At 38.3% G+C, this 21,713-nt stretch overlaps 1 protein-coding gene across 6 annotated transcripts in view; it reads left to right on the forward strand.

Annotated features, from left to right (window-relative positions):
* The window catches only part of NCKAP5 (NCK associated protein 5), a 223,919-nt gene that overhangs the window by 176,540 nt on the left and 25,666 nt on the right, over nucleotides 1-21,713 (forward strand). For 3 of the 6 annotated variants that reach the window (XM_074547930.1, XM_074547932.1, XM_074547933.1), the window contains exons 14-16: nucleotides 15,748-16,068; nucleotides 18,239-18,375; nucleotides 19,777-19,906. In XM_074547930.1, the coding sequence (XP_074404031.1) occupies nucleotides 15,748-16,068; nucleotides 18,239-18,375; nucleotides 19,777-19,906 (588 nt within the window). Of the gene's footprint in view, nucleotides 1-1,662; nucleotides 1,782-15,747; nucleotides 16,069-18,238; nucleotides 18,376-19,776; nucleotides 19,907-21,713 lie in introns of those variants that run through there. The other 3 variants (XM_074547934.1, XM_074547935.1, XR_012581905.1) reach the window with 2 other exon arrangements.

The following is a 21,713-nucleotide window of genomic DNA, read 5'->3' on the forward strand; positions in this document are numbered from 1 at the left end:
ATAAAGCAGTTGTGTTTTGAAAGAGGGATCAAGTGGAAAATGCTGCAGTACCTAAGAGGAAAGGACATGATGAAAAGGTTGGCTTCCTCTTCATGTCATGGCAAGCCCCCAGCTCAGACAGGTACAGCAGGGTCTTCAAGTATTCCTATAAATAAAATTCCTTTATTGAATGCACAGATGATGTGTCAAGCTCCTGACAGTATTGCTCCCAGGTAAACATAAAAAAGGCACCTTCATTTTACAAAGAAAAAGAATTCTGTTTCCCCCAAGGGAGCAGAAGTGTCATTATTTGTCTTGAATTTCCCCATTGTCACAATGACCCAAAAACTTACAAGACAGTTCCAGATGACACCTTTACATACAGAGTGTAATAATTAGACATCTTGAGAGGAACAAAGCAATAAAAAGTTCAATATTTCATATTTCAACTACTGTTTCAAATTAGCAGCTACTCCTGGAAAAGTGTGATTGTATTAATTAAAATGCATTCAGAATTTTTATTGATAAACAGCTTCAAGGGAAAAGTCAAAAATCCATGGCACAAGCAAACAAATGCTAATTACTGAAGAATTCATTCTTGCAGTCAGCTTCACATGGGAATAGTAGGGTATGCAGCAACAGTATTTTTGAGTAAACACAAATTAACAGGCTGTTTTCTTTTTGGGAATGTATCTGTAATGAACAGGAAATTTAGTTGTAATTAATCATATCATTCTTCAGTGTTGGTATGAGCCTCTGCTGAGGCTGAAGGGAAAGACTGAATGTGCCATTTTCTCAGACAGCAACACTTTGGTGATTTATCAAACCCCAGTTTGAAAGTTGCATGATAATAATTTTTCTGGGTCTAATTTCCATTTCTGTTACCCCAAATGGGTGAAATTTTGCTAGAAGAGCAAGTCAGCATGGAATAAGCTTTTTGCTAATGACATTCTCAAGCTTCACACAAAACACAGCCTCAGCTTAAATAGGCTGATGAGAATGTCTGAGAAAGTTTCAAGTCTGTTCTTAAATTTACACTCAGGTTTCAGTAAAAAGAAAGAGGGTTTCTTTTTTTGTCATAGATATTTCAATGTGTGAATGTGTTTATTTACCATTGTGGGTTTCCAGCAGGCATTTCATCCTTAGCAACATAAGTGAATCAAACTCTTCTGGTCTAAATCACTGAAATTCAGTGGAAGCATGGGCAGCTCATCTGAAGGAGTTGTTTTATTGAACTGGAAAGCTCCTGGTTTCAAATATTGTATTTAATATGTCACTGATTGAGCTAAAAGGCCAGATTCATTGTATAATAAAAGCCTGTTGAGTTTGGATATCAGGGGCAGCACTGTAAGTAGATTTTTTTTCATCAAAATAACATCACTGGTAAGAATAAAATAGATTTTAACAATCTGAATAGACCTGAAGTTTCTTGTGGGCTCTCTAGAGAGCAAATACTTGATGACAGGAGTATTGGTCATAGAAATCCAAAATCCATCTGGGGGTTTTTGGTGTTGCCTGCTCCACTGGAAGCACAAGGCACTTCCTACTGAGGTTGTGTGGGGAGTTAAATCCCTGGGGCAGGCTGGGGTTAGAATCCACAGCAGAAAAATCCACAGCAGAAAGATTCACTGTTCCTGGAAGCAAATTACCTAACTGTGCATTGACCCTGTTGTTTGTTTGGAGAATTCCAAGTGAAATTCACGGCTGGGCAAAGATTATGAAGATGAAATGTAGCCAGAATTCTTGAAACTTTGAAGAAGGACTTGGAACCAATATTTGTCAAATTTTCATCAGAGGTCCAGGTCAGTGGCTCTAAATGGATTCATCCAGTGTTAAATGGGAACCTTGATAATACAGAGCAAATGTCTTCAGAGGCTTAAAAGGGTTTTGAAAAGTCTCTGGCTAGGTAGAGGGTTGGGCTTCCACACTATTAAAGCAACATTAAAAGTGCACTGCAGGCTTTGGTGCTTTGTGCCAGAACAAAAACACACACTGAGGTCAAGGGATTCTTTTGTAGCTCTGCTGTAGCCCTGTGCTCAAATCCATTAAAGTTCTTGATAATCATCTGCCTCATGGCAGGTTTGATCATCATTTTTTCTGCTTTCCAAGAACAACCTTTCAGAAGGGTTTTGCAGTGTAATTTAAAGGCAGTCTGGTCAGAAAAAGGAAGAAACTTTTTTTATTTTTTTAACAAACTTTTTTGAGATTTGTCTTCTTTAGGGAGCATTTGGTAGAATTCCTTAGATTCTTCATGTTCCAGAGAAGAAGTATAGTGAGTATTTTATATGTTGCATTGTGTTTTAAAATCCCCTCCTTTAAGCTTTATATGTAGCAAAGTGATCAAAGTGATCATTTTCAGTAGAAACCAGGAAAGTCCTTTACAGCAAGCTTTATAGATAAGCTGCCAGCTCCTTGATAGCAATTTTACAGATATATTGATAGCAAAGATATATACTTTGCAGATAGAGGTGGGTTTGACTTAAAATGAAATGTCTGTTACAATTAAAATTGGCATCAAATACTAAAGACTATAACCTTGGCTTTTGTATTCTGATATTGTTTTATTCAGCACTCAGTAGCCATACTGTGAAATTATATAGATGATAAGAAGAAAACACACTTCATGAGCAGACTTTTCTATGACAAGGACCTGCATTCTTTGAAGTGCTCCAGATAAATTTTTTTCTGCTCCCCTTTTCCTGGTTCTTATGGATGTTTTTCCCACAAATAGATCCATTTTTTTTTTCTCAGCTTTTTCCTCATGTTTGTTCACCTGCATTATTTGAAAGTGGTGGTCACTGCTTGTGTGGACAAGCACAAATCCAGACTACCATTTAGAGCCTTTCTGTATCCATACCAATAACCATTTCTAACCAACAGATCCTTGCTCCAGTGCCATGTCCCTTTTTTTTTGTCTTGGTTTCTTTCTGAAATCTAGATCTGATGAGCACTAGAATTGAAAAATTATGTTTCACATTTCGTTTCTGAATGTGCCATTCAATGTACATACTCTTAGTGCTTAGTTATATAAATTATCTAATGTCTTATACCAAAGCTTGCTGGAAACAATAGCAGTCCCTCTGCTTGTAATAAGCTTGTACCAGGTCTCCAGTGAGAGAAAAAAATACTGGACACCCTCCTCTGCCAAACCAAGCACTTGGTTTTGTCCACCATTATGCAAACTACTAAAACTGCGTTTTACTGGGTTACTAAGTAATCAGCTATTAAATTCATGTTTTCTCATTCTTGGGAAATTTAAATGGATGTGAAGGAAACAATCCTGATTAATGTGGTAAATACATTAAATGTGACATGCATCATCCTAAAGCATGTCCATTAAGGCTGATCTATTTGAGCAAACCCATTTACATTAAGGAACCCTCAAAACCTGGAGACAGATTATGTGAGGTCTGTAATGGATTACTGAGATAAATGCAACAGGGTAAGTGAGAGAGGAGAGATGGTGAACAACTTATTGTGTTATAGCCTGTGCATTCAGTAAAGGAAGGAGATCCACATCACTGTGGGGAGGCAAGGGGATGAGCCACAATTTGCTTAAATGCTCAGCAAATCACTGGGTGCCTCCAGTGCATGTAATGAGGAACAATATTCAACTGATATGGTGTCATCTCACCTCAGAAGAAATCCTCTCTTTCATGAAGTCTCAATGCCTGAGAAAACAATTTATCATTGTCAGAATGAATTCCTTTCATCAGGCCATTGACAGAAGTTAAGAACCATTTAGCAATCATAACTGATGTAGGAGTTGAATCATTCATTTACACATTTTCAGATAAAGGGAAATTGTTTGCTTTATCTTCCCCATCACCACTCAGCAAAGCTGTGGAATGCCTAGAAGTCTCTACATCTGAGCTTGTCTATAAAAGTCATCAAGCAAAACCAGTTATCACTGGATCCATTTCCAGCCTGGGTCTGTTCCTATTTTACATCTGTAAAATGTTCCATTTTGATACAAGTTGTTATAAGATATTAGATTTTTCATGAACCCCCTATATGAGCAATGGTACAAGGATGCATGGATTTATTTGCACAGCATTACAAAGCTGTTTTCCCAAGCCCTGTGTGCATGTGGAAGCTGAGAGGTTGGTGTTAGATCTGTAGGTGCTGGTTGTATTGCTTAGCAAGTGTGCTAGAGCCCTGAAATGGGAGTTCAGCATAGCAGGCAACTTAAAAATCTGCTCACTTGCCATATCTAACCAGCTTCCAGCTTGGTTGTTAATCCAAAGGGCTAGGCTCCCAATTGCTAGAACAATGATGAATTGATAAATAGTAAAATAAATTGCTTGCCTCTAGCAATGCTGGGATCCAAACTTGTTCATTAAAAAAAAAAAAATCAAAACAAAAAAAGGCTTAAACTCTAATGCCGCAAGTGTCCTGAAGGATGGGAGAGACCATCACAATCTTATCTACCATGGTGTCACTGTACAGACAGGAGGAATGTTTGAAAGTGCCTAAACAGAACTGAGATCATCTGGATAAGAAGCAGTTCCATTTGTATTTTGACTTACCAGAATACCTAAGTCATTCTCTCTAAATTTATGCCATTTGCTGCCTCCATGTAATATCCCCAAAGCATTTACATTTCCATGCAATTATCAAGCACTATTCTTCCCCTTTTGTACTCCAAAATCTTCATTTTCTGATCCTTCAACACCATTGAAATGACCTGTGGCTGTTGTTTACTTACTTTTCTGAACCAGAGCAGCTGAAATGAGTCAGCACTGATGGGAAATCTGGTTTAATAACTGGTAGGCATTGCAAGAACAACTGACTGTCCTGTGTTAGAAACATCCCCTAAGGTTCGAAGTCCTGCTCAGTGACCTCATCTCAATTTTTTTAAATCTTCAAGACTATTGTTCTACATCTGTCCCTGAGCAGTGTGCCATCTCTTGCCATCTCTTTGGGAGACTTTACAGAACATTCAGCAGTCCCAGGCTGCTGTGCTGCAATATTTGTGTTGCTGAAGGTGTGCTATGGCCCCTGCTGTTGAGTGGCCTTCCAGGGCAGCGTGCAACAGCCTTAATTTCCATTCCAGCTCTTGCTCATCACAAATACTCACCCTGGTACACAAAGCTGACTAAATAGCCTTTCCTTCTGCTGAGTTGCTCTGCACATTCTCAGTGGGACTTTATTAAAATAAATGCCTGGGTTTCTGTGTGTGGTTTTTTATGGGTGAGAAGGTGAACAAGCAGAGCAGGCAGCTGAGAGAGGAGTGACATTATTGTGTTTGGAGCACTAGAACAGGATGAATAGTGTCAGCTGTGCTGTGTTCTTGACCTGTTTGGCATTTGGGCATTGCTGCAGGGGTTGGTTTTGAAGTGTTGGTCTGGAGGAGCCTCTGATAACAGAGTGAAACTTTCTGTGCATTTTTCTAGTTGATACTTGTATTTTCATGAAGATGATGGAGAACCCTGCCAATGTGAATAATAAGAAACTAACATCCATTAGTGTCTTCTAATTTATGTCAGCTTACCTTCTTCAGAGTCTGGCAAAGACAAATCATTTCTTTGTACTTTAAAGATAGTACACATAGCATTTGTCTAATTGCCAATTCTTCTACAGCTCTGCTGCTGCCTACTGTCTAGCTTGTCTGTGCAGAGAATTAATATTTTGGCTCAACACTTCCTTATTAGCCACAGTGATTTGCTGTTAATTTCCTTCTTTGTCATTACATCTACTCTCCCAGAAATACCAAATTTTATCACTAGAATGAGAAGTGTGTCTCTTTATGCATTATATATACGATACAGTCTAATTACATTCAAGATACTGAGAATCTGCTGGTCTTGTTCAGACTTAAAATGTCAATTAAACAGGATGGCCAGGTTCTGCCACCCTGAAGTTGGTGCTGCTGTCTTGATTCACAGTATTTTACAGTCTAGCCCAATCTATATTCATTTTTATCACTCAAATCAGGACTGTGCCTGCTTATCCTGCCTCTTACAGGATAGCACACACTGGGATTCTCTATGGCAGTGTGAGTCCTTCTGCTTAAAACTTTTTTACTTTATATTTTTTTTTGCTCCTGGCAAGGGCCATCTGTAGATGTGTGTATGAAACTTCAGTCATGCATTTCCCATTAATTCATGTAGCTGAAGTACAACTGAGCAAACTGAAAAGCATTTCTAATGAGGATGTGTTATTTTAAACATGTTTTATCTGTCCTCACAGGGACTTTATGCTCCTTTTCTACAATGAAATCTAGTACAACTTTTATGAAAAATGCATTTTTATCTGAATTATCAGTTAAGTTTGAGCTGTATTGGCATATGCCTTTCCAGATTCTCACTCTGAAGATAGGATGCCTATTGCTAATTTTTTTGCTGTTTTTAATTGAGTTTGTGCTTTGATTTATGTCTTCAGTCTGGCACCTGAATTGTTGACATATGATTATGCAATTAGTCATAATTGGAAATCATAGAAAAACAGACTCTTCAAAAAAAATCACTCTAAGAGGGAAATAATACCTATATGATTAGTGCATAGTTTTTAATACTAGATAAACTCAATTTTTCAGTGTTTGGACAGTTCACTATTAGGGAAATAAAAGGAAATCAATATATTTACAGTGAATAATTTCTGTACTTCCTTTCTTTAACAAGCAGAGGTGCAGTATGTTGTTTCAAAGCTGTCATCATAATGGTGTTTTTGTAGTACCACATAATGTGGCATGCATTTTTTGCAAAAATCCAGAATTCCTGAAAAAAAATCTGAGTTCATTCTTCTGGCTTCAAATCATGATGGTTTCTTACCAGCTCCTGCTTGCCTGCACTTAGTTCCACATTGATTCAGCTTGTTTGTAGGAGCTGAACTTAAGTACCAGAATGGAAGGATTCTAGCGCACCTAAAAGTTACTTAAAGCTTTGTGCTCTCACTCTGTTAATAATTTTTCATTAATTAACAGATAAAATCAGTTTTTTTCAGGTGTGGATGTATATTTTAAGGGATTGTTAGCAGTACTCTTAGGTAAAGCCATCTGCAGGGCAAAACTAAAAGTAAATTATTTAAAGCTTCATTTAATATTCATGTGGCTTTATTTCAGTATTTTTTTTTACTAACAAACAAAAAGCAGTGATGTTACAGAATAAATATAGCATGTTCTCTAGTGCATTTGCAAAACCCAGAGCTTCCTATGCACTTAGAAACTGGTCCATGTTTACCAAAACCTGCATTTTTGCTTAAAGCACTATCCCTAGTCCTATCTGTTGGGAATAGAAAATCAAAGAAAGTATCTCACTGTGAGTGAAACCAAACTCCAATTTATAAGAGAGTTGCTTAACAGCAAGTAAATCAGTGCTTCCATCCTGTTATCCTTAAATGCCTCCAGCCCAGCCACCAGTGAAAGCAGCCCTACATGGAACAGCCAAAAGCTCCCCTGGGCACCGTGTGCAGCCCATGTCTCTGAGATGCTGTGTGACCTCTTCCCTTCTCTAACTGTGCTTTAATGCAGTTATTCTTAAAATAAACCAGCTGCCTCTAATAATACCAGCAAAACCCCTGCCTTAATGCTTCTTGTAAGTATTTTGCAGCTGGCTGTTAATTCCTGAACAAGCTCCACAACAGCTGAGTGGAGGTATCTGTGCACAAGCATTATTCATGGCAGGCTTTGCAGGTTGGTTATGCTCTGGCTGCCAAAAATCCACATCCTTTATCCTCGTGGCAGCACTCCAGGGATGGAGAAGTGGGATTAGCTCTGTGTTTTAATGTGAAGAACTGGGGCATAAAGTGAGAGAGATGAAGGCCTGTGGTGTCATGGGGAAGGCATGGCTGAGGCTGCCCTTAGCAGTGGGTGGATGACAAACCATCCTGTCTTGGGCTTTGCATTTCTGAGAGCTGGGATGTGTCCTTCCTGTTAGAAGGGGAGCATCCACCCATACCTTGAATGAGCCATCCCCAGGAAGGTGTTCCCGACACTGTGTGATTGCTGGCTCCCCACCTTCACATTTCTGAGGGAAACAGAAGGCTCTGCTCTGTGAAAAAGCCTGGGAAAGCTGCATTCCTGCATGGCAGCAGACCTGCTGCTTACCGTGGGTTCACACCTTGCCTGAGATGTGAGGACTTCTTCTCAGCTCTTACTCATCTGTAACTTTCTCAGAGATAGTTGCAAAGTTGTAAGGCTGATTGGCAGTGTAAAACCAAATTGGGATGTACAACCAGAAAAGCTCCACAAAGAATTTCTAGGCTGGCCCCATTGACAGCCAGGCTGCACCCAGTCTTCATTTAATTACCTTTTACACAGAGCTTCAAGCTGCTCTTCAAATGAATTATAAGTCTCAATATATCTTTTCTAGTAGGATTAAAATAGTATCTATTCCTAATATCCTGTCTCCTGAGAACAGTGAGGAGATTTTTTAGAAAGAAAATATAACAGCATAATACAAGAGAGATTATTCCAGGTGCCATTGGCTGTGAGACTTGCCCAGCTGGAGAACTGCACATACACCTTTGTATTTAATGGACACTCAGAGATGGAGAGGAGAAAATGTAAAAAATTATCTAAGTTCCTTCTCCAGCTCATTTTATCCTATTTAACAACACAATTCCACATAGCTTGCCACCGTTACAAGCATGCAGGGACCAGACCTAAATGCCTGGAGAAGGATAGGAAGCATTTGTTAAAAAAAAAGAGTCAATAGATAACTGTTAAATTGGACTACAAGATCATTAGTATTCCCTAATAATTAAAACCAATCTTGACTTACTAGTGGAAATGTATTTTAAGATGGGACTGGAATTAAAATGAGGCAGCAATTATCTGTTTCAACTCAGAAAATACACTTCAGATGGGATTGTGGTCATGGAAAACTGTGAAGACAGCTGACAATTTATTGGATAAATGACATATTGAAGTTTGCGGGTTTTGCAAAATAAAGCGTGACTAGGAAGAAAATAGAAAAAGACTGAATAAGTTGGGAAAGTCTGTATTTATTTAGTTTATTGTTAGTATAAATAGGCATAAATTGTAACCCCAGATTCAAGTAGCCGTGAATGAAGTTCCATCATTTGAAATACACAGCACAGTCCTCCTCCAATTTATCCTTCCTTAGTATCTGTTGGAAATAATCCCATGGCTCCAGTGCAGTGCCCATGGGTTTGTAGGGCTGTGAAAAGTTGGGTCTTTTCTACTTTTACCTTGGATAGCCTTTGGGTTTTTTAATTTTGCACACTGATTGTACCTCAGATCTCAGAAAACAATAATGCATTCATCTTTGATCAGCTGGATCAAATTATAGTGTAAACCCAGAAGGAATAATCTACTTTAAATTGACATCGATTTGGCAGAAATGCATTTTCTTTTTTTTTGTGGTTGCTTTAGCATTGCAGATGAAGAGAAGGATGTGCAAATAAAGAGATCTGTTTTGCCATCTGTAGTTTAACTTCTTCCTGCCAATGCCACATGTAGCTTAAAGATGTTTATTAACTTTTGAAAGAATTTTGCAGGGTCCTATCAACATTTGAAATATTCTTCTGAAAAGAAAAAAAATAAAATCTATTAATTTTTAATTTGGCATGTTTCAAAGTGCTAGGAGAAGCTGTACTCCCTTTGTGTTCCAGAAGAAAGCCAGTAGATGTTATCTGGTTCCCTGTAACAGCTTAGTGGAAACTCTTGAACTCTCTAATGGAAAGAAAGGTGATGTGTGAGAATTTGTTTATTCTGTTACTGATGGGAACTATGTCCTTCCATTTTTAATGCCCTGGATACTCCTTGAAGAAAGCCTGTTCAGTGTTATTTACCTCTCAAAACCTGTTAAGGCTTAAGCCTGTCGTTCTGAAAACAGCTTGCTGGAAATTTCCCAGCGAAACTGTGCTTGATACAGAGCTATTTTTGACTGATTTTTTTTTTTCCTGAAAATGCCTGCTTTCTGTGGAGAATTCTGGTGGATACTTAAAGATTTCAGCTGAAATTTCTGTCAATCATGTGCAGTTTTGTAGGCCAAAACTTGAAAATTTATGTGAGGAATATCTCAAACCAGCTGTAGTGGTGAGCACAGGGGAGGATTCCACATTTTTCATGAGGTGGGATGCTTCTTTTAAAGAAAATATGTCCCTGTGCTACTAGAAAGCCTGATGCAAGCAGAACTACCTGTGATCTTTCTGATATAAAATACATTTGTCCTCTTTGTTGCTGTTCATTTTTAATGTTAAGATAGATCTGCTATCAAAGTTAAGTAACATAAAGCCTCCAAATATAAGCTGTTTATGTGTCATTTGAAGTAGAAATAGGGTCTGTTTGCAGTAATTGCATCTGGTAGCCATCCATGTGTTTCATGGTGGGGAATGGCTGAGGTTGTTCTTTAAGCTGCACTGAGGCAGCTGATTTATTTCCTTCTGTCACTCGTGGCACAAGTGGGCAGAGACGCAGAACTGCAGTTATAGCACACCAGCACCTGTAATTATTTCCTCTCCAACCTGGAACTCCTTTCTTTCCTCTGTGCCACCATCTAGGAATGTCTCCTCTCATTATGTAATTCAAAGTAGTTAAATTGCCTCACCATTTTGAGTGATGCTGTATTTATCCACAAATACCTGTTCAGTAGAACTGCTGATGGATGCGTTACTTTAGCTCTGTGGGCAAAACTTGGCATCTTGTGGTTTCTGTAAAGATTTTTATGGATTATTCAAGAATCAGAGAAAAACTCACATATTGTTTTAAATAGGTGGTCAAAATAACCGTGAGTTATTTTATAGAATTCTCAGCAGTGTAACAGTCCCTGTGTAAAGCAGGACTTGTGTGTGATTTGTGAATAGACTGAGCATCTGTGAAACTCATTTAGGATGCAGCATAAAAAGACTTTATTAGAATGTGAATCTTTACTTTACCTGAGGAGACATTATGAAACACTCCCCAGTTATTCAGTTAAAGGTTTGTTTGCAATAATATGTGGCATTATATCCCCCTCAGCAAAAGCATGTTTTCACATTATTGAAGAAAAGTATAATAAGAAGCTTTGTTTAAAAGATATGTCACCATCTTATGTCTTCTCCTTTATGAAATTCATAAAAGCTCTTCATTATGTGCTAGGACTCAACCACAGGTTCAACATTAGAAAGACTAACGCATCCCTGATTTAAAAGTGGGATGGATTTTGCTCCACTGCTTGTTTTAATACCCTATTTTGCAACCATTGGTGTAGAACTTAATCAGGGCTGGACCCACATTTCTTATGTTGTGCTGGAAGCAATTCCTTTCACAGGAGCTCTTCTATGCTGCCTTTTATTTTTTCCCTCCACATTGATTTTCCTCTCACATGCGTTGTATGGAAAGAGGAGCAGAGGAGGGTGCTGTGAAGCAGCACAAAGCAGCATGGTGCCAGCTCAGAGGAGAGCTCCTCTCAGCCTCACAGAGACCCAGGGCAGCACTTCTGAAGGAACACAAAGCAGGGCCAGCACTCAGCTTCCCTGGGTATTCCCTTCCAGTCCCCAGTGAATGGTACCAAGGATGTTTTCTGAGATGGAGCTGATGTATTTCTGATATCTTTGTGGCAAGTGTTTCAGAAGAAATAAAAAAAAGTTGAAGAATAATTAGGTTTAATGATTTGTTGCTGGTGTTTAAGATGCATTTTTAAATTATCTATGCTCAGGAGAATGCCCTAAAATACTTCAATTAATTCTAAGCTGTCAGTTCTTATCAGTGGGGTATGTTTACTTCTAACTCTTTAATTTTTGCATTTCAGAGGAAAATGTAAAAAAAATCCCTACAGAATGAGCTGCTAGAGTTGTTTTCCCCTGTGCTGAACTGATTTTTAGAATTCCTGATACCTGCCAGCCTGAGTGTATGTCCCTTTCCTACTCTCCTCTTGTGCAGACCCTCAGAGTGGTGCAGAGTTTCCACAGATCCTTTCTGTTCCATCTCTAATTTGGGTGCTGACTCTATGTTGAAGACTGACACAGAAAATGTTGGTGAAGCACCAGTGATGATGCAATATTGCAAAGCATTGTCCAGCTGCACAAATTATTGTGGTGTCCAGCTGATGGAGCACATGAACTGCAGGATTGTCTTGCATATGAAAATATTAAATTTGAAAATTATTGAGAAGTATTTCAGAAAACTTTCAGAAAACTTTCTATGAAGTGTTAACTCCTTTTTCCCCTGTGGTTAAGAGGCTTCTTAAAGGACCATTAAAGGTCTTCCCCAAATTTTCCATTGAGCTCTTATAGCACCCTGTCATCAAGAGGTTCCCATGCAGTCAGGACTTTCTTGACCTCCAGGAAATAGAAATTCTTCCTTGTTTCTGTTTTCAGTTTGGAATTGTTCCTCTACAGTAGGACTTCCAGGGACTTTGTTTTAGGTACAGACTCAAATCCCCATGATGAGAGAGAGGGGAGGGATTATTTCAGGCTTTTGATTCTAGTCTGATTATTCAGGGAAATGGCTGATGATGAGTCTATCCACTATAAAGCCAATGTAGATGTCCACAATAAAATCAATACCATTCTGTGAGCTTCTTTCTTGCCTGGCAAAGAAAGAGGAAGGAAAAAAAATCAGAAACAGGCAGGGAATTTGGCTGGCATGCCAGGAAGAATTCTCAAGCAAAAGTAATTAAGCTCATATATAACTCTTTCCAGACTTTAATGTTTCACAGAGTCATTTTTCATCTACTGAGTGGTACTGTCACAGCACCAGAGATTTAACTTTTACATATTTTCATTTTGTAGTCTTGTGCAGCTCTTGCTGATAACAGTAATTTGAAGTGTCAGTGCAGCTGATGAAATCAGATGGGCCATGAAGCTGTTTGAAAGCTGTCACTAGGATGTATAAAGTACTTTTTATTTTGCAGTTGCTTCATGAAAAAAATTTTAAAAATATAAGCTAATGTACATCTGGTCTTTCAGTAATACAAATTGTTCTGAAAGATACTTTTTTATTTTTATTATGTAGATTTAGGGGTGAATTAGTTACTTTCAGTAATGAAAAATAAAATTCCACAAAGAATTTTGTGGTTTCCTCTGGATTTAGGACTAGGGTTTTGTGGATTGTTCAACATAGCTGAGTCACAGAATTTTCTATAAAACTAAGTGTCTCAGTGGGAGCTGCCAAGCATTGAGCACTTTGAAAACCAGACCCTTTTGTGGTTTTTCAGAACTAAAAATTGAGCTGTGTGAGCTGCTTTAAAAATCTGTTTTCCACCTGGTATATTTCCTTTATCATGGATAAAGTCTCTATGAAGGAGGAATATAATTGATTAATTTTTTTTTCTTTTAATTAAATGTGTTACCATGGTGTGCTCCTTCATCACTCCCCCAATTATTTTGGAAACAGCAGGAGACTGTATATTCTGGAAGTCTGGCTCTCAGTATTAATTTCTTTTGATTCTCTGCCATTCTTTTCATGGTCCATTCCTAGATGTACACAAGGTAGTAGTGGGCAAGAGAAATCCATATGTCATTTCAAGAAATGCCCTCAGAAGATAAAAGCTTCCATCTTCCAGTTCTCCTTAGCCAAGGCTGTAGCTTTGCTTTTTGATATACATTTTGATCCTACTTAATTTTCCTGTAATAATTCAGAGGGAATGGCTTTTTCTTTTCTTGGAGAATGGCAAGAAAGGAAACACTAAAAGATCCTTCAGAATCCCTGTGGAAATGGTTCCAAATCAGGTCTCACATTGACTTTACAGACAGGATAGGGGAGACTCCTCAGACTTCTGTGGTTTTTATGTTTTCAGTTCACTCCGTGTCTCTCTGCCTCTCCAACACCACCAGGATTGTTCAGATGTCTCTTGGTTGAGAGGCAGATAACAGGAATCCTTCTTTATTCCATATTTCCCTTTATTTAATAACTCTCTCTTCAACAGTCTCTAGCTGAAGAATTGCCCGTCCATAAGCTAACATGCTGTTTCAGCTTGATTATCTTCAGAAAAATGGCAAGGGCAACACCTGGCATTTTAAATTGCTTTTCCACACTCCCACTTCTATCTAGATATTTTGCTATTCCAAAGCAAACAAACAAACAAAAAAGTTGAAGTATAGCTGAGATCAGAGGGTTCCTTAGATGGGATACTCTTTGATGCAGCAGAACCAAATATAATTTTTGTTTTCTTCATGCTTCCTGGAAAACCTTCAGCAACTCCAAAAATCATTATGACATATTAGCACAAAAATGTGACAAAAAATGCAGGTGCTAGCTAGGCGTGGCTTCCACACCTTACCTCCTTTTACCTATGGAGAGAAATTATTAGCATGCAGCAATTTTGAGAAGGAAATCAGAGTCAATTCTTGCCCTTTCAAAAGACAATGCACAGAGAATTTGCCACTGCAGCTCAGCCAGGCCCTGTAAGGTTCAGGTGCTCTGTAGGAATTTCAGTCCTTCTTTGATCCTGAGTGATGAGGATAAGGCAAAGACAACCACATAAATATAGGCTACTTCTCCTTTCTCAAGAACCATGAAATAAAAATACATATTTAATTTATCTGTAAGTAGTTTTTTCCTTGTTATCAAGAAAGGCCCATTGAGATGAAGATATTTAACAAGAATGACTATGGTAATGTTCTTGGTTCAAAAACAAATAGGCAAAACCCACAGGGGAGAAATATTTCCAAATTTTTGAGAGTATTAGAAACACTGCAGAGGAAAAAATAATGAAAATTACTTGAGAGAGCACTGCCAACTACAACAGACTTAAATAACAATTGGACATATCATAGAAAACAAGTCAATACTCAGAAACATGTAAAATAGAGATGGAAAAGATATATTGAGCCATGTTATGCATCTCCTGCTAGAGTACAATTGTTCAGTGCAGTATATCTTTAGTCTAGTGTAGCCTTAAATTGTTCAAAGCAAATTCCTCTGCTTCCTTTGGGATTGTCTGCCACAGACTTAAGATCTTGCTGTCAAGGGATGTTTCCAGACATTTAACCTAAATTATGCTCATTTTCCAACCACTAGTGCTGAAGTTCCCTCCTTGGTGTTTATAGCTCTCAGAAGGACCTTGCCATCACAGGCTCTTCAACATTGTTTGCCCCTTTTGGAAACAAAAGGGAATTCTCTGGAAACTGATACAGAATGAGAGGGCAGGGGGGTTGCCTGTACATGCTGGTTGCTCAAATAGCAGTGAGCACACAGCTACACTTGTACCTGTGCCTGTTCCATGGTTTGTACAGCATCTTTCCAATAGGATGAATAATCCTGGAGGGCTGTGCGGGACCACAGTGCTTCCAAAAAAAGTATTAAAGGTGCGTGGCATTGTGGACAATTACCCAAACTGGGATGTGCAGGACCAGAGTGTGACAAGGTAAACGAAAGCAGGGCTGCTGCTGTCCAAGTTTTTCAGGATGCTCTGAGAGATGGGTATCTCCAAGAAATCCTGTAAATCTTAATTTTGTGTAAGAATACATCACACATTTTGGTTAACACCTTCTTGTGTGGAGAGTGGGTTTATCGGAAGAAATATATTGCGCTACTCCATCCCTCGCACTGGTACTCTCCAGACATTCAGTGGGCTTTCAAACTAAATGATTTTAAAATTTCATCTGTAATTGCTTTCCAGGACCTGCCCCACTTAGCCATTGTCACACTGTTGCTCCAAAGCAGGCCAGTGTCAATGTTGTGGTGCTTGTTTAATTTCACTCAACAGGGATTTCATTGTATTCAGTTACACAAAGTGTCAAAAGCATCCCAGTGACAGGTAACAGCACACTCACAAAATGTTTCCCTTCCTTTGAAGAGGCCCTTTTTCCCCCTAGATCCTTTCCCTGGCTTTAAATACCTTTAGTTCTATCCCATCACACCAATTTCCTGTGCCTTAGAGTCTTGCTGCCAGATGAGGACGCTGGACAGCGGCATTGGAACCTTCCCCCTGCCTGACTCGGGGAACCGATCGACGGCGAGACACATTTCTAAGCAAGAAATGGGACATTCCTTGGAAATGGGAATCTTTGCAGCACCTGAGCCAGCTCCTCTTGCAGCTCCTTCAGTAAAAGCCAAAACTCTTGAGAGAGAAGTGCCTTCAGCAGCTAAGAGCCAGGAGCCTGTGGAAAGTGTGATTAGTCACTCAACATCTGATCCGGCCATGACTGCCAAAGGGATACGACCTTTTCAGAGTCGCCTTCCCAAACCAACTTCCTCAGGTAAAATGTCAATTACACTGAAAATCACATTATTTCTGCCTCAGCCTCTGTTTTGATTAGCAGAAATCCTGTAATAATGGCAATTGATAACAGAAATGTTAAATGTGGAGCAGAAGATATTCTCTTTATGAATGCATAAGGTTAACAAGTTTGTGACCTGAGCTGTATGGAAATTTTGTTATACAAAATGCTTATCTGAGAAAGAAAAATTAGTTTAGTACTTAAAGCCTTTTCTCAAGAAACAGTACTTGAAGAAAAAAAGCCATATGGCCGCCTTGGAAGTTGACATGAAAAAGAATATGGATGTTCAGCAATATTCAGGATCACACTGTACAAAGTACAAAGCACAACCATGTTGTGACATAGAAAAGATAAATTCATAAAGACTTGCTTTTGATACTGGATTTGAACTAAGGATTCATTTGGCCTCAATGCATAAATTCTGTCCCACTGAATATGGCCTTGACCTCAAACAAGGCTCTCATTACTTTGCTACATCATACAAACACATTTCTGTATATGAACATAAAGTACCTGACTCTCACTTAAGAACTACGTGTGTATTTAAGCTGTAAAACAAGAGCTGACAAAGGTATAAAAGGACTGGCAACCCATAAAAGCTCCAGAAAATAACTCTGTATTAGTAAAGAGTTCCATTGAAGTCTGTGCATTTTTTATAAACAAACATTGACTATTTATATAAGTTTTTGGAAGGCTCTGGAGTTATTAATCTATATTTTAATAGCATTAAAATCATGTAGCATTAACAACAGGGAAATTTTCATAGTCAGCACAACAGATACAGCAGAAAGCACAGTAACAGTGATTAGTTTAATGGAGAAGGGAATTGTTTTATCTTGACCAAATGCAATGTCACTCATTTATTGAGGTTATGGTGATTAGCACTTTGTCAGTCCAGTTGTTGCTCCTGTAGAAGTTGTGAGTATTTAACTTGTATAAATCTGTATCCCTCTATAAGAGAGATTCTGTGTAATTAGCATGTAAGGTTAAATATCAAGTTTGAGCTTATTTTAAGGCCATCAAATATATGTTCTGCTAATGAGCTGACATATATTGAACCTAGGAGAAAAGAAGCCTCTCTTATATGTCCATAGGATGCATAACAGAAAATTTCTAATTAAACATCTTAGAATTCAGTTGATTTAGCAATATTCCCAGTACAGTATTGTAGTGGCATAATAGGCTGCAAACACACTTTGTATGCTTTATTGCAGACTCCTTTGCTTGTTTCAAATCAAAGCTAAATAAAAAATATTTTAATACTTATTACTTTTAAAATAGATGTACTGTTAATTAATGGTCCAGCTAAGAAGGATTCAGAAGAGAAATCTTAGTTATAGATTACGTGCTGCATGCTTGAATGGCCACATGTGTGACCTCAATTCAGCAGTGTGTTATAGAGTAGAGCCCATGATTAAACACTGTCATTATAACAAATTGAACAGAAACTGCAAGCATTGAATTGCTTCATAAGAAGTCAGTAGCAGTAAGATTGTTCTGATCTTAATGCTAATATTCACTGCACCAACCTTGTAAGGTTTGTATCTTAATTAAATTGTCATGAAGAGGTGTTGCAAAAAAGTAGTATACATCAGATGACGGGGTCAGCTCATTCTTTACCTAGACTATCTTCATTCAGTTCTTCTCTCCCTCACTTCCTCATCCAAATTACAATTATCACTTTATTTCATATGCACCATATATCTTCTTTGATGTTTTGATTTTGCATAGTGCAAATATAGCAAACAAAAAAGCTGGCTTTCTGCTAGAAAGGTACTTCCAATTATATGTGTATTAAAAGATTGTTCTCTAAGAACATGAAAAAGCAGCAGAGATCCTACAATGCCTAGAAGTAGTTACTGAATGGTGTTTTGTTTTTGAAAGGGTATATATTTTATACCTAATGAAGGGATTTAAATTCATGGCTTCCTCTTCTCTTTTTAACTGGAAAAGAATTTGGTTGAAATTCTGCTACTTTACTTAGAACTATTCCAGTAAGTTAGTAAGTTCTTCCTTTGAGTAGTAAAATATTATTGGACATAATGAAAGTACCACAATTTGCCCCCAGCTTTTACTGAATTATAATTGACACACTATCATGAAGATGCTGATGAGACCTAGAATTTAAATAATGTCTCCCTTAATTCAGGAATAATTAACCTTGCAAAGCAAAGTGAACAAGAAGCAAGTTCTGTGACCTCTGCCTCATTAGACCATACCGAAGAGACTGTAGAAAATACAGAAGTGCTTCCAGAGTGGGCCCCCAAGAAAACTACTAAACCAAAGGTATAAAATGAGTAGTGGCACCTCTTAAATGAGATGGGTACTGTGGCCAGTGTTGAGTATCAGTGTTTTAATATGGTGTGAAGAGTAACTAACAATCTAACAGCTGCATTTACTTCCTTACCCTTCATTCACTCTCTCATTATTTATCAGTAATAATAATAATACAGCACCTAAAGGTTCTCTGTCCTCCTGGTTATAAACATGTTTTAATTAAAATCCTCTCAGGCACTTTTAGAAAAGGAAATTGAGATTTTTTTACCCCATTCTTCTCTTCTAGAGAGTTGATCTTGTTTGTTGCTTTTCATGAGACTGGGATGTTTTTTTTTTTCCCCAGGACTAGGTTTCCTTGTCTATATGTCTGTCTAGTATGAGAGTTTGAGAGGTGCTATGAAGTATTGTGAACAGGAAAATACTCTAGAGTATGTTCCCAACATGCATGTACTCTAACATGTTTCTGTGGGGTTTTGGAACTACAGCTGACTTGCAATCTCTGGGAATGCAGGTATCCTCAGGTCTGCTTCCCTCTCCACAAGTGTGTGACTCCTAACAAAAGAATATCCTTCTGCTTCAGTTAAAAGCTGCAGCATGGATGGAAAGATGGAGAAATATATTATTATTATTATTATTATTATTATTATTATTATTATTATTATTATTATTATTATTATTATTATTATCTCTCTCTGAGAAACAGAATCAAAACTTCACCAGAGCCACAAGAGTAGGGGCAATGGTGATATTTGTACGTGCCATCACCCCAACACTATCAGGCCTGGCTTCCCCCTGCCTGGTTTGGAGGGTTTATTGTACTGAGCTGCTGCTCTTGAATGCTTTGAGCCTTCAGGCCTTCCATGATTAGAAGCTGTCCAGAGCTGTCAGTGTTCCTCTTTATTCCCAGAAGAAAATCAATAATACTGCTTCCTGGAAAGAGCTGGCAAAGGAATCACCTGGGAACTAAGGGTTCTCCAGTGCTGTAATATAAATATCAGGATAAGAGATAGGAATTTAGGAAACAATAAGGATTTAGTAGTTTAGAAATCTTCTACTGGCCATCCTCATTGTCTCTAGAATTGCTTGCAGAAACTATTTGTGGTGTGATAATTTTGCATTTTACAACTAGACTGTATTAAACATACTTGAGAACTACTGAAATTGAGCTTGGTGGATAGGTGGATAAAATTACCCAAAAATGTTGATGGAATCAAAAAAAAGTTACATTGGCGGGGGGGGGGGAAATAAAGTTAAAATGTGGATTTTTTTCCTGCCAGGCAGACTTTCCCAGTTGAACTACCTGTTTATACTGCATGATAAATATAAAATGTTCTACTCCCAGTATTATCTTCAGTATTATTTTGATATTTTTGCATTTTCTGACTTGTTGCCATGCCGTTCTTTGTGTAGGACTCAGCTCTAAGGGTGTGCACGTACTCAGCAAGCAGCACTGACAGTGAGGCAGAGCCAGAGTACAAAACCAGTTATTTCAGAGCTGCACAGGAGACTCTTGTGGAGCTAACAAAGAGCAACAGACAAGGTAATTGAAAATTGGTACATAAAGATGTATGTCCCTCATCCCCACACTGACTCAGCAGCAGATGGTGTCCTTCATTGAACTTTCTGTCTAGATTTCACTTTCTAACCCCAAATCTTTCTTCTGTCTAATTTTCCGTTAACTTTTTATTACCTTTTTCTTTTTATTATGTGTAAATTCTTTTTCCCCTCTTCCACAGTTTTTTCTAGTGGGGGCTTAACTTGAAGGTTTTATACATAAACCTCTGTGGTGCAAATAAAAATAATTACATTATTACAAAATTGAAAGGTGACTATAAATGTAGTGGGTTTTTTTCTTTTTTTTTTTTTTTTGTTATATGGCCAGTTGAAATAATGTAGGCCACAGTTTCCCAACCTCTATGTCAAGGTGATGTTGGTTATGGTGCCACAGTGAACTCTCTCTCATTTTCCTCTCTGTATATATTGCAGCTTTCAAGTGAGAAAGCTTTTAGTGAGAATTGATGGCAATTCGGAATTTACTGAATTCCAGTAGATAAAAATACATTAAGTGAAGTTCTTGAGATAATAGTTTTCTGTGTGTTTAATAAGCTGGGAAATTGCTGCCTTGCCTCCATCGCCAGCCTACTGTGCTTCCTGTGCAGATGTGTGCCCTGGGGAGGGGAGGGCAGCTCTGTCCCTGTCCTTGCAGCCCAGGGGTCCCTGCAGATGGGAATTCTGGCCAGGGCCTGGAGCTGATGCCCTGAGCAGCCCCAAGCTGGCCTGGCAGAGATCAGCACCTGCAGCACCCTCACCAGGTGGTGATGATGGCACGGAGAGCAGCACGGGTGGCTGCATGCTGAGCCCTTCAGTGTCTCCAAAATTTGGCATTTTCAGAGCTAACCCACTGCCTGAGATTCCATGGGAGAGAGCAGAATAGCAAGCTAGGACCATTTATTTACATTAGTGCTGCAGTTTTGTGGGTATAATTTGTAGAAAATATTGCAAGTCATTTTAGTCAGCCCATAAACACTTATTTTTACAGATTTTGCTTTTTACAAAGCATATTTTAATGCAATAAATGTGTTTTTTTAAAATAAGTAAATAAGCTTTTTTCTTTCCTGCATTCATCACAATTTGCAGAAAAAAAAAAACCCCTTATTTTATCATGTGTTAGCAGTTGCATTAAATGGCAGCAGATTCATGATATCTAAGCATGACTTGGGGTGACCATCCTACACAGAGATTCATTAATTTTGTGTATATGCCTCCCCTTTAAGACAGTAAGAGAACAAATACATAATGGTGATTGAGACAAATAGAAGATTATGACACATTATTGCAAAAGTATTTCCTCTGTGCTCATTCCTCATAGTCAGGGTTTCTGTGCTGTGCTCTCTAAATGCTGTTCTCACATGGAATTAACAACCATACTTTATCCCATTCTGTGTTCAGAGGTCTCAGTGTCTTTATGCACTTTTGATATAACGTCAAAACATCCACATGAAGCTGGGGCAGGGGCTCCAGCAAATCTACAGAGAATATTTTTATATGAATAGATAATTACATTTATTAGCCAAATCCCCAAACTCACTGGGTGCACAATTATAATGTTGGAATGATTTTCATTTTCCATTTATGAGCAGGGAACAGAAAGACTGAGTGTCCAATGCAAAGGCTATTAAAAGTCAATGATAAGACTTTTGTTGATTTAATGGGCTTAGCATGCGATTCCCAGTGCATTGCCCAATGTTACAGAGAAGGTCAGTAGAGTAACAGGGAATCTGCCAAATATTCCAGACCCTTCTCTTCCAACCATAAAAGCGTTTTGATTTCAATATTATAAATTAGTT

This window comes from Zonotrichia albicollis, chromosome 10 (genome assembly GCF_047830755.1).
Source record: "Zonotrichia albicollis isolate bZonAlb1 chromosome 10, bZonAlb1.hap1, whole genome shotgun sequence".
Lineage (NCBI taxonomy): Eukaryota > Metazoa > Chordata > Aves > Passeriformes > Passerellidae > Zonotrichia > Zonotrichia albicollis.